The sequence below is a fragment of the Nerophis lumbriciformis genome, linkage group LG02 (genome assembly GCF_033978685.3).
Source record: "Nerophis lumbriciformis linkage group LG02, RoL_Nlum_v2.1, whole genome shotgun sequence".
NCBI lineage: Eukaryota > Metazoa > Chordata > Actinopteri > Syngnathiformes > Syngnathidae > Nerophis > Nerophis lumbriciformis.
In genome coordinates, this window is record NC_084549.2 from 22320399 (window position 1) to 22334661 (window position 14263).

Consider the following 14263-nt stretch of genomic DNA (forward strand, 5'->3'; position numbering starts at 1 on the left):
ACACTCTTGGCTAGCAGGTTATAGTTTGCTTTGTGCATAATTTGAATAAATTGAATCATTGAATTTTAATATTCTTGAATCAATAAATAAAGGGTTTGTATGTTCTCTATATCCAGCATTGTGTATTATACTAATTGACCTTTTTGTAACACGGTTAGGGAATGTAATGTACTTTTGTAGCTATTTCCCCATATTTCTGCACAATAGCTTAGCTATGGTGACACCAGCGAACAGTAGAGAATGTGGACTGATTGTACATGACAATCTCTATTTTGATTTTTTTAAATGTATATCTTTTTTATTTTAATATTTTTGAATGTGTAACTCCAATATTAATTTAGATTGTTCATCATTTTAATTATGGAAAGAAGGGTAAACAAACCATTAGATCAAGCGATATAAAAGCAAACTTTTCTCCTATAGTCTTTCCAGAAGGATAGCGTGATAGAATAGTGAACATTTTTTGCTATTATATCACAACACAGATGACAGTTATTTGGCAGATTTAGCAGCAGAAATACCAAATATACTCTCAATCATCACTGTTTCATATGACATGTTTATACAAAGCATCACCTTTTGTATTAACATCAAACGCAACAGAAGTCATAGTTTTATGGTGAATTGACTTACACAGGCTTGACCTACATGCATTAATCATTAGCCATGTGTTTAAAATGTATTGTTTTTTATTGAAGGTCGTCTGCATCTGCTTTATTAAAACTAAATAACAGTCAGTTCTCTTCTTGATGCTATTGTGGCACTTAAATGTGCAAAGGAGCATTTAAAATGTCAGAAAGCAAGGGTATCAAAATTTAGTGTTGGTCTATTAATATTGTGTGACATAAATAAACTGTTTTCGGGGTTACAATTCCGGGAATGTAAATACAAGTGGGCTGGACTTCACTATCCACTCCCTTCACTGTCAGCCTTATATTGTATAATCCTGCGAACCACCGTCCTCTACAGTAGACATTTGATTTTGGTTTATTTAGTTCATCAAAGTTACATGAGTGCTCTGCTGTTTTTAGCTGTATTTAAAGATCATCTCTATGACAGCACTTTAGTGTTTTTAAGAATCGGTTTTAAACTGAGCTCGCAGTCCAAATGATAAAAAAGAGAGGACCTAAAATGGAACCTTGAAGAACACCGCTAGTATTATGTAAGAAGTTGAACAAATGACTACTGACCGCATCTGAAGTAAACAAGCTACAGCAACACCTTAGTTCAGTGCTTCTCAATTATTGTCTGTTACGTCCCCAAGAGAAAGAGGAAAACATTTTGCGGCCCATTTCTCTCTGAAATTGTTATAAGTACAACCCTGCATAAGACTGTATCCAAAACATATAGCTCAACTTACAACAAAAATAACTTAATTAGGGACCGCAATGTCCCTTTGGGACAGAGCACCCTATTGTATTTCGTCCGTTTTATTATTATTACTCCGCCGCCTCTTTGAGCTGTAATTTGACCCCCTTAACATGCTTCAAAACTCACCATATTTGACACACACATCAGGACCGGCAAAAATTGCCATCTAATTTAAAAAAAAAAAAAAAAAAAAGTCAAAATTGCGCTCTAGCGCCTCCTAGGAAAAAACACAAACAAAACTGCTTGTGACTTCCGTTTAGAATGTCGTAGAGACATGAAACAAAAACCTCTATGTAGGTCTGACTTAGACCTAGATTTCATTCACTGACATCCTTCAGCAAAAATCAACAGGAAGTTGGAAATTCCCCCTTCAAAACAAAAAGTTAGTAAAAACAGTCACTTTTGCCTCTTTGAGCTGTAATTTGACCCCCCTTAACATGCTTCAAAACTCACCAAACTGGACGCACACATCAGGACTGGCAAAAATTGCGATCTAATAAAAAACCCAACCCCAAAACACAAAATTGCGCTCTAGCGCCCCCTAGGAAGAAAACACAGACACAACTGCTCCTCGGAAGAAAACTCAGACAAAACTACCTGTAACTTCCAGTAGAAATGTTTTAGAGACATGAAACCAAAACCTCTATGTAGGTCTCACTTAGACCTACATTTCATATATTGACAACCCTCAAGAAAAATCAACAGGAAGTTTGCAATTTCCCCTCCGAAACAAAAATTTTGTAAAAACCAGTCACCTTTTTTCAAACATTATCTCCTCTGAGCGCGTTTGTCGTGTCGGCTTCAAACTAGCACAGGAGAGGGATTGAACTCTTCTGATTGAAAGTTGACCAAAGAGTTTTAATTACTGCTCCGGTTTGGATTTTATGTGCCTTCAAAGTCGGTCCCGTCCATCGCTGCTTGCAGCTTTAATTATTAACATTGTTTTAGTCCGTAAAAGGAAAGATTCATCCCTACAAGCCCGTTAGACTTGTAGGGATGAAATAGCCTCTAACGTATATTCCGCTCTACCCCGGTATTGAGCGCTGTATAACGGATAAACCACAGAAACCTCAACTATATATATATATATATATATATATATATATATATATATATATATATATATATATATATATATATATATATATATATATATATATATATATATATATATGTATTTATATTTATATATATATATATATATATATATATATATATATATATATATATATACTGTATATATATATATATATATATATACATATATATATATATATATATACTGTATATATATATATATATATATATATATATATATATATATATACTGTATATATATATATATATATATATATATATATATATATATATATATATATATATATATATATATATATATATATATATATATATATACTGTATATACAACACATTTATACCTACATAACAAACATGAATAAAAACTTGTGGTTTTTTTTATCAGAATGAGGAAGTCAGGCTCAATGAGCACATTTTGTAGTGTACAGCTTTTCCAAGTGGGTTTTGAGGTATGACACTGCATGATACAGATAAATCTTGTTCCTCGGGGTCACACAGGCCTGACCCACTCACACCACCATATGAGAAGTGCTGCCTTAGTTGCATAAATCCCAATACTAAAGAAATGTTTAACTGCCAAAAAGGAGAGGACTTAAAGGGGCGCCTTGAGGAACGCCTCAGTTATGTAAATGACAAGTTTGGACTCTGGTATTCAATGTTTGCTAGTGTAACTGATGGGGTTCAGGCGCTGCTTTTCTCCACATGAGAGACATGTGTGCTAACTACCGAGCTAATCGCTGGGGCTATCAACCTGATAGCCAGCACTGTTCCTGAGATTCCATTAGGGGCTGTTCTGGTTTTTTTTTCTAATGCATGAGGAAAAAACCTTTATAGCTGTGCTTTAAGAAAATAGGAATCATGTTCAAGACCATGCTCTACCAATTGGATTTGTACAATCCAGTTAGAAATGCTGTATGGCTTTCACAGAATTCAGGGTTAGCAGTCCATCTTGTCCGTCAATGCCATCGATGCATTAGAGGCTCAACGATGTCAGTTTAGTGGCCTCCATCAAGCCTTGTCTCATCATACCGAGGTCCTCTGATAATCTCCTGATGTATTTTTAATTTTTTGCTGCTGCTCCAACCTAAAAACATGTTTTTTTCTGTTTTACTGTAAAAATCTAATTTTCTTGTGAAAAACTGTTACGAAACCTTTAAATCATGACAAATCCACAAAAGCAAGAGTAGTGACAGGCCTCTCAAGATGTGTCTTTTATTCCAATCGGTGTGATAATTGGCCGGGAAATGTTGTTATTGACTTCACGCGGGGATCATGTTTTTTTAGTTTTTTTATGTGAGTATTCAATGAGTGCTACCTTTGTAAATGTATCAAAAGGTGAGTAATCAAAAGCTTTTGGGACAACACTGAAAAACAGTTTTTTTGTGAAAAGTAATTACACCTCCAAGGCCAAACAAACATTATTTTCTTGTATATTCAAACAGCGTTGAATACCTTCATATATACCAACTCCATGATAGGCCTAAATGTTGCTATTAAGATACAAGTAAATATTTACAGTATAACAACCTTTGCAGAGGCATAGAAAGCCAGTAGTGAGTTTATTTCAGCAATATCTGCTTTGAAAAAAAAAAATGAACATGAGGTTTCTGAACTGAAGTTTAGGGACTTGATCAGTGCCTCCCCAGATCTACATGACTTAGTTCTGTTTCACATTTTGAAGCAGAAGAGAAATTATTTATTCGTAGGAGAATTGTTCTGTATGTGCCTTCTGCTGTTTTAGACTAGGGCATGGGAATTACTACATTGCTGAAGGGTAGCGTTGTTTTGTCTAATGTGCAGTTTAATATTCTTCATTACAAAGACATAAAAGCTGCTGCTGGTTATAGCAACGTTTGAAATGATTGCGCTTCAACGTTGGCCGCATGAGGTGAATAATCACTATTTGCAGAGCCGCTTCGATAGCTATAAAATGCGCGCATCCTGCTAAGCGCTCCAAGTTATTTTGTTTAAGTCTGGATTTCTTCTGCAAACTTAAACTAACAACATTACAATAATGACAGCATTTCTTTCCTAGAAAAACATTTAAAAAAAAAATATAGATAGATATATATATAAATATCTGATCAAGCAGGGTCGTCTTATATTCTTGTTTTACATTTAAAGTGGTATTCGTCAACAAGAGTTGTTTTTTGTTGCAGCAAACGGCCAGTGGAACCCTTGGGGTCCCTGGAGTGGCTGCTCCAAGTCCTGTGATGGTGGATGGCAGAGGCGAACTCGGGTGTGTCAGGGAGCGGCGACGACCGGGCATCAGTGTGATGGCAACAAGGAAGAAGTCAGGAAGTGCAGCGACCAACGCTGTCCAGGTGAGTTAAAATACTTTAAAACAAGGGTGTTCAAACCATGGCCCGCAGGCGGGTTGCCAGCGAGACAGTACATGTTCAATGATCATTTTGACCTAAGCAGTGTATCCATATCATATATAAATATCCACTGGTGTAATTTCTGCAAATGTTTTCCCCATCTGAAGATCATCTCAAGTGACACTGCCATTAATAATAATTCTGAGGAAATGCAGTACATCATGTAACTATATGACCCAATCCAAACAACCTACCCTAGTCACTGTGCAGAAAAAAACAAAATCAACTAGCACAGAAAATCAACAAACACGGTCACACATAACATAACCTGCTCATTGAACTGTGTGGATATTATTAAAAAAACATCCAATCAACATAAAAACAATCAAAATGACACCCCTTTAAATCCATTACAAGGGATGATGGGAAAAAGCAAAACACTCTCCCCACACTTATGACAATTTTAAGGAGGTTGTCAAAGAAGTAAACAAGATAGAAGTTGAACTTTCACATACTCTTAATAACTAATTATAATAATTAATAATTATATATTAACATGTATATACTGTATATATATATAGATATATATAAATATGTGTATATGTATATATATATAAATATGTATATATATATATATATATATATATAAAAAAAAAATATATATATATATATATATATATATACCTGTATATATATATATATATATATATATATATATATATATATATATATATATATATATATATATATATATATATATATATATATATATATATATATATACATATATATATATATATATATATATATATATATATATATATATATATATATATATATATATTCGAGGATTCTGTGGTTTATCCGTTATACAGTGCTCATTACCGGGGTAGAGCAGAATTTACGTTAGGTCAGGAAAAAACACAGAGGCTATTTCATCCCTACAAGCCTGTTTTGTAGGTTTCCCTGCTCTTCTGGGGATTTTTATTTTTATTTGATTTAAAAATCCCTTGAAGAGCAGGGAAACCTGTGAAATAGGCTTGTTGGGATGAAATAGCCTCTGTGTTTTTTCCTGACCTAATGTATATACTGTATATACGTTTGTACATCTAACACAATTTCCCAACTCATATGGAAATGGGGTTTGTAGATGTGTGTGTCCAACTTAAAGGAAACGGCAGGCTGTCTTCTTCTAATGGATTTATTACAATATTTGCGAGCTGGGTAACATTTGCTGTGGTCTGGAACAACATGGCACACAAACTATCAGAAATTCAGCCAATATTACATCCAGATAACGTGTCATGAGACATGCAAATATAAATTAAATACACAGAGGACATAAGTAAAGGAAATTAAATGAGCTCAAATATACCTACAAATGAGGCATAATGACGCAATATGTACATACAGCTAGCCTAAATTGCAGGTTAGCATTGATTAGCTTGCAGTCATGCACTGACCAAATATGCCTGATTAGCACTCCAACAAGTCAATAACATCAACAAACCTCACCTTTGTGCATTCACACACAGTATACAATGTTTGGTGGACAAAATGAGACAAAGTAGAAGTGGCACAAAACACGTCTTTCAGTGGCAGCATCGGAGAAAGTAGTACATGTAAACAAACAAAACGGTGAGTTCAAGGGTCGCTGAAATTAGTAGGACAAAACGGTGCTCGCCAAATACTCTCATCAGTGAAGCATGTATAACATAATCAGCGGGATTTCTAACAATTAGGAAGGTTTGTGTCATGTTTGTTCTCCTACAGAAAGTGTATTGAAACATGCGGCTCTAAAGCCCCGACCATACCACTGATTTTCTTTCCGATCCGAGACCGAGATAAATTCACCGATACTATGTGGTGACATACCTAACGTGTGCTAAAATTTTCAAAGTTGTGTATTTCAAATAATAGCATGTCTGATAGCATGAAGAACACAAGAACGAGTTATTTATTTATTTTAAACACGCGTGAAAACAATATAGTTGTTATGGTTTGTACAGGGGAAGAAGACGGCACAGACAGCAGAGACGTCGTTTAACTCTATATTTATTTATATACAATAATATGAAGTGTGAGCTAACCCAAATATGTGTATGGTGTGCGACTATGTGTGGGAAATAAATGTTGAGTGTTACCAGTAGTGTTGAGCGAGAGGCGGAAGTCCCAAGAGGGGCCAATGCTGGCTCGGAGATCCGTGAGCAGGCAGGGAGTTGGGGGCAATAGAAAGGCGTCAAAGTCCGTGTCCAGGCGGGAGGTTGAGATCCAAATGGGGCAGCCAGAGAACCAGAGGGGAACACAGGGAGATGAGACACACTGCTCGTAACGCGGGAACGGAGGTATGCTGCTGGAAGACAACAAGGGGGACACGAGAGCAATCAACACAAAGGTGGAGAAACACAGAGAGAATATGCATATACCTTGTAGAATTTCAGCTTACTGTACAGAAACAGGTAGCTACATTCTGGCCCAGGATGCAGGTTCGCACTGGCTTAAGGAGGCAGGTCTTCTCGTCAGCGACAGGTGCGTTGATTGCAGATGATTGAATGCAGCCGCTTGCTGCAGTCGGAGTGGTGCGCGCCTGGCGCACTATTGGAGGTGCGCCCAGATGAATGTGCACTGGTGTGTGCCCGGGCCGTGACAATAGTCAAGCTAATAAAACTGAAAAATAGGACACAATCGCACAAAGTAGACAAAAATAGTGTTTCAAACATCAAAAAGGAAGTAAGTAAAATAACAAAAGCATTAAAATAAATGTATTATTAAGAACTATCATTGGCATAAAAACTAATGAACAATTCAGTTACATTTCAGTTAAAATACTGACCATGTAAATAACGGCAGTTACAAAATGTCCCATTTGTGTAAATTAAAGCAAGAGTTTGCTAGAATGAGTGCAGAACAACATTGTGTCCACATTGATAGATTGGCACTGCTCAACTTGGACTTCTTGTTTTTTTTCTGTGCAATGGCAAGAAATGCTTGCATCATGCAGGAAATACTGGGATGTGTTTTTTCATCGATATGAACACGGTTGTGTGACTTTGTATTTCAGCACCTTATGAGATTTGTCCCGAGGACTACGCCGTGTCAGTGGTGTGGCGACGTACACCTTCGGGAGAACTGGCCTTTAACAGATGTCCACCAAATGCCACAGGTAAAGACGAGCAACGTTGCTGTTTTATTTCTCTCTGGTTGTCCCTGATTAATTCCTAAGCCGTGGCGTGTGTACATAATCTCACCACAGGCCTCATGATAACAGGACCTGCACTGCAGTGTAGATAAAAAAAAAACGGCAGACCTTTTTGTTCTACAAGTTTATTGCCTAATCCTTGCTAAATTTGCAAAACACAGTGACAGTAAAAGTAAACCCGGTGCCAGAATTCGAGTGCCAAAGGAGAAAGTCCTCATTCCATCATCCCGATTCAAAGCACAGTGTAACTCTTGGCTGCACCTGTCAGATTTTTGCTCAGGCTGTGACTCATTGAATTGGATTGTTGCAGAGAAAAAAAAATACTGAAGTGTATTTTTAGACACACACATTCTTAATCTTAATTGTGTGATAGATGAGACACTGCCACCTAGTATTGTGTATGAAATTTAAAGTAGAGTTGAAATGAACTTTTTAAAGCTTTTTTTTAAGTTTTAGTTAAAAAGCAAAAAACAAAAAAACAAAAAAAAAACAATCCTGAGTAGCAGTTATTTGATATGATGTGGATCAGAATAATGTAAATTTACATCAATATTACTCTTTTGGTGGGAATTATTCAGAAATATTGACTATTATTTTTAATTGTATTGTGTTTTTATTGTAAACATCCCTTAAGGTGGTGGCATATCCCCATGCTTTGTATGACGGTCACTATTTATGAATACAGAAAAAAATATATATATATATATAAATATATATACATATATATGTATATAAAAACTTTAAGACATATTAAAAATGTAAATACAAAACTGTGCTACCCTACCTGGTGTGTCTATGCTTGAAATTAAATTAAGGGGAAATTTAAAAAAAATTACAATATTTTGCAAAGGTTTGTTTATTCCAGCAATTTGATTTACAAGGTAAAAGTAATATATATTATTTTGCCAACATCACATCCGTAATATAAAGATGTATGCAAAATAGGCTATAAAGACGCTATTTGAAGGGGTACTATTATACAAAATAGTATTATTGTTAGCATAGCATACAGTGAAATTACTTCAAAGCCATCCATTTTCTACCGCTTGTCCCTCTTGGGGTTGTGGGGGTGCTGGAGCCTATCCCAGCTGCAGTCAGGCGGAAGGCAGGCTACACCCTGGCCTTGTAGCATTAAATATCCTAGGTTGTGGTCTTAGAGTGCATTACTTAGCTGTGACCTGGGCAATTAAGTGCACCCAATTAAAATCCGCACCCACCTAATTTTTCGACTGATTTAATGTTGTACATATATTGGCTGCACATGTCTATAAGTAACAGTTGTATACATTAAAACACAACATATTTTACGCAGGTGCTTGTGCTCTTTCACAAAATCAACAAAGGACGGTGCCTGTAATGCGACTTGCAGTAGTCTACCGGGAGAGTTCATTGAGCACGGTCTTCGTTTTGGTCCTTCCCCTGTGCGCTGAAATCGCTGAAGTGGTATTCTTCAGTGTGCGGCGATTTTGGCTTGTTGGGGATCATTAGTGGTGATGGATTTCCGTTCCGTGCGGCGGCTGTTTCCTTTTTTGAGGGCCGGGTCAGTCGCCTTTGGCTTTGGGGCTGCGTTGTGTGCATTTTGTCGTGTCTTCTCCACGATGAGGGTGAGTCCATAACATGCTAAATGGCTGACTGAAAGATTGGGTGAGTGCATTTGATTCAGTGTGAACAATTTTGATTGGTCCATCTTGTCCTGTTTTGCAATTTATTTTGTCTGTTGTGACGAGGCAGAATTTGTTTTAGAAAAAGAAGTAGCCTCTTATAGTTCAGTAAATATTTTTTATTGTATTTGTTTGTGGTTTTTCATAATTCACACTCATTTTATAAGATTGTGTACAATCTTATTACATTTTGATATATATTTTTTGCTGGGTAAAACATAGTAAATATAATGTCAGCATTAAAGATCCATACCTTTGGAGTGCATTACTTAGCTGTGACCAGATGAGGCGCTGTTGATTCTCAACTCGGAGAAAAATGAAAGAATTTGACATTTGTATTTACTTTTCCTCGTAACTACTTTATGAAATGTAGTCAAATGTCCACCTTTATCACAAAATATAATTTTTTGACCTGCATTTAGATAATCTTATCATGAAAGCTTTACTATTTTTGTCAATTTGATAAAAATAATTGCAACATCTTTGTGGTAGTCAATATAAAAGGACATAGCTCGGTTGGTAGAGTGGCCGTGCCAGCATACTTGCCAACCTTGAGACCTCCGATTTCGGGAGGTGCCGGGGGGTGGGGGGTGGCGTGGTCGGGGGTGGATGGGGGCGTGGTTGGACCGGGGGCATGGTTGGGGGCGTGGTTAAGAGGGGAGGAGTATATTTACAGCTAGAATTCACCAAGTCAAGTATTTCATATATATATATATATATATATATATATATATATATAAGAAATACTTGACTATCAGTGAATTCTAGCTATATATCCATCCATTTTCTACCGCTTATTCCCTTCGGGGTCGCGGGGGACACTGGAGCCTAGCTATATATATATATATATATATATATATATATATATATATATATATATATATATATATATATATATATATATATATATATATATATATATATATATATAAAGAAGAGAAATACTTGAATTTCAGTGTTCAGTTATTTACACATATACACACACATAACACTCATCTACTCATTGTTGAGTTAAGGGTTGAATTGTCCATCCTTGTTCTATTCTGTCACTATTTTTCTAACCATACTGAACACCCTCTCTGATGATGCATTCTGCTTCGTCTCCTTGTTGTGTGCGCAGTTGTGCACTGCACTCTCTAAAAGCCCTCGATGTTATTGTCACATATGCATGTACAGTAGATGGCAGTATTGTCCTGTTTAAGAGTGTCACAACATTGCTGTTTACGGCAGACGAACTGCTTTACGGTAGACGAAAACGTGACTGCTGTTGTTGTGTGTTGTTACCGCGCTGGGAGGACGTTAATGAAACTGCCTAACAATAAACCCACATAAGAAACCAAGAACTCGCCCTCGATCATTCTACAGTTATAACGTGATTGGGCAGGCACGCTGTTTATATTGTGGGAAAGGGGGCGTAAAAACAGGCTGTCGACACGTCACTCAGGTCCGCATGGAGCTGGAGGGGGCGTGGCCTCCAGCTCCGCCTGAATTTCGGGAGATTTTTGGGAGAAGATTTGTCCCGGGAGGTTTTCGGGAGAGGCGCTGAATTTCGGGAGTCTCCCGGGAAATCCGGGAGGGTTGGCAAGTATGCGTGCTAGCAACTTGAGGGTACCAGGTTCGATCCCCGCTTCCACCATCCTCGTCAATCCTTGTGTCCTTGGGCAAGACACTTTACTCACCTGCTCCCAGTGCCACCCACACTGCTTTAAATGTAACTTAGATATTGGGTTTCACTATGTAAAAGCGCTTTGAGTCACTAGAGAAAAGCACTATATAAATATAGTTCACTTCACTTCACAATTGAATACACAGGAGGTTTGTGTGTGACTATTACCTCAAATGTGGTGCATCACTTGACCTTAAATGCCCGTGTAATGGATGGACTGGTGCAATGATAAAAGGCTAAAATAAAGGGAGCAGACATATTTCATACTTAAACTATGTTGGCACTTGAAAAAAGTCCATGATGGAGGATAGTTCAGGTCAGGTCAAGTTTGTTTGTAAAGCGATTAATCACAGTTTTGTAAAGGCCGCGTTATGCAACAATGAACGGACTTGAACCTTTCCCACCTTTTTGTTTTGTATTTTAAATGGAGGTCAAACTATGCAAAAGGACACCACGATTAGCCTTCTTCCTTCCCTCCAGGATAGTCAAACTGCTGATACGGATTTAACGAAGATGCAATATTGATCAGCACCGGCAACGCAACAAAGTGTGAGACGGGAATGTAGCGAGACAAGCCGCGGTGACGCGTCCAAATGTGTTAGGGGGCATCGTCGCTTACGCTGTCATCATCAAGGTCATCATGAGAACAGCAGCCGGCATCAGCGCCGCCTCACCCATCATGGGTGACAACCGCCACCAGGGGCGAGTCGAGGGGGGTCTGTCTTGGACCTGTGTGGATGCTGGTGCTGCAATGTGGAAAGACAGGTGGACTCAAGTGCAGGAGCTTCGCGACAAGAATGTCACTTTGTATTTGAACAAGGCAAAAGTGCACGAGTTACATTTCAACGGGAAGAGAAACGCATGCAGGATGACGGATCCAAAGCCCGGCAACTAATTAAAGTGGAGCTCATCAGCTAACAAGAAACACATTCTTGGTGACACAAAAGCAAGGCAGCAGCTGAATGGACCAGAAGGACAACGTTCCTCAATTGGAATGCGATTAAACTCCTGATACAACAAAATGTAATTCCTCCATCTTAGTTTAATCTGTCTGAGTCTCCTATAGTCGCCCTGTGTGTGGTGCACGAGAGCAAATACATTTTAGGGTCTGTAAAGTAAAAAAAACATGGGCAGTAACAACTGTGAAGTTTTGCAAACTCCTGATCTACAAACCCCGAAACCAGTGGAGTTGGCACGTTGTGTAAATCGTAAATAAAAACAGAATACAATGATTTGAAAATCCTTTTCAACCTATATTCAATTGAATAGACTGCAAAGACAAGATACTTAACGTTCAAACTGGAAATATTTGTTATTTTTGGCAAATATTAGCTCATTTGGAATTTGATGGCTGCAACATGTTTAAAAAAAGCTGGCACAAGTGGCAAAAAAGACTAAAAAAGTTGAGGAATACTCATCAAACACTTATTTGGAACACCCCACAGGGGAAAAGGCTAATGGGGAACAGGTGGGTGCCATGATTGGGTATAAAAGCAGCTTCCATGAAATGCTCAGTCATTCACAAACAAGGATGGGGTGAGAGTCACCACTTTGAGCATATTGTCGAACAGTTTAAGAACAACATTTCTCGACCAGCTATTTCACCATCGACGGTCTATAATATCATCAAAAGGTTCAGAGAATCTGGAGAAATCACTGCACTTAAGCGATTAAATTACGGACCTTGGATCCCTCAGGTGGTACTGCATCAAAAAGTGACATGAGTGTGTAAAGGATATCACCACATAGGCTCAGGAACACTTCAGAAAACCACTTTCAGTAACTACAGTTTGTCGCTACATCTGTAAGTGCAAGTTAAAACTCTACTATGCAAAGTGAAAGCCATTTATCAACAACACCCAGAAACGCCGCCGGCTTTGCTGAGCTCAAGCTCATCTAAGATGGACTGATGCAAAGTGGAAAAGTTTTTCTGTGGTCTGACGAGTCCACATTTCAAATTGAAACTGTGGACATCGTGTCCTCCAGAACAAAGAAGAAAAGAACCATAGGTGCAAAGTTCAAAAGCCAGCATCTGTGATGGTATGGGGTGTATTAGTGCCCAAGGCATGGGTAATTTACACATCTGTGAAGGCACCATTAATGCTGAAAGGTACATACAGGTTTTGGAGCAACATATGTTGCCATTGCTTATTTCAGCAAGACAATGCCAAGCCACGTGTTTCAACAGTGTGGCTTCAAAGTAAAAAAGTGAGGGTACTAGACTGGCCTGCCTGTAGTCCAGACCTGTCTCCCATTAAAAATGTGTGGCGCATTATGAAGCCTAAAATACAACAACGGAGACCCAGGACTGTTGAACAACTTAAGCTGTACATCAAGCAAGAATGGGAAATAATTCCACCTGAAAAGCATCAAACTCTTTACGTTACTGAGTGTTGTTAAAAGGAAAGGCCATGTAACACAGTGGTAAAAATGCACCTCTGCCAACTTTTTTGCAATGTGTTGCTGCCATTAAATTCTAAGTTAATGATTATTGTTTTTTTCTATATATATATATATATATATATATATATATATATATATATATATATATATATATATATATATATATATAAATATATATATAAAATTCCCAGTACCTGGAAATCAATTCTGGTAATCAAAAATAAAAATGTTTGTGCTTCTGTGTGTGTTAATAAATGTCAGTTGTTTAATATTAAATCTCACTTTTAATGTAACGTTAAAAAATGAGCTGATTGTAATGAGTCTGTTGTCCATTTGTTATATATTTTTCACATTTCTGAGTATCATTTGCAAGTATTACATAGTAGACTTTGCATGCAGTTGCGATTCCAAGACATTAGACGGCAGTAGTGCATAGTCTATATTGCGTTGTCTAGCTAGGAAGTAGTGTTTGCATAAGAAGCTAAATTTATGTCTATTTTATGCTGTGCCCTACAAAGTGTTTATACTTTTAAGTATTGTATTT

The 14263-nt window shown here is 37.3% G+C and overlaps 1 protein-coding gene across 10 annotated transcripts in view; it reads left to right on the plus strand.

The window, feature by feature from the left end:
* Positions 1–14263, plus strand: part of adgrb3 (adhesion G protein-coupled receptor B3) — a 355792-nt gene that overhangs the window by 189218 nt on the left and 152311 nt on the right. For all 10 annotated transcript variants that reach the window (XM_061958821.1, XM_061958809.1, XM_061958771.1 and 7 more), the window contains 2 exons: positions 4629–4793; positions 7852–7953. In XM_061958821.1, coding sequence (XP_061814805.1) covers positions 4629–4793; positions 7852–7953 — 267 coding nt within the window. The remainder of the gene's footprint in view (positions 1–4628; positions 4794–7851; positions 7954–14263) is intronic.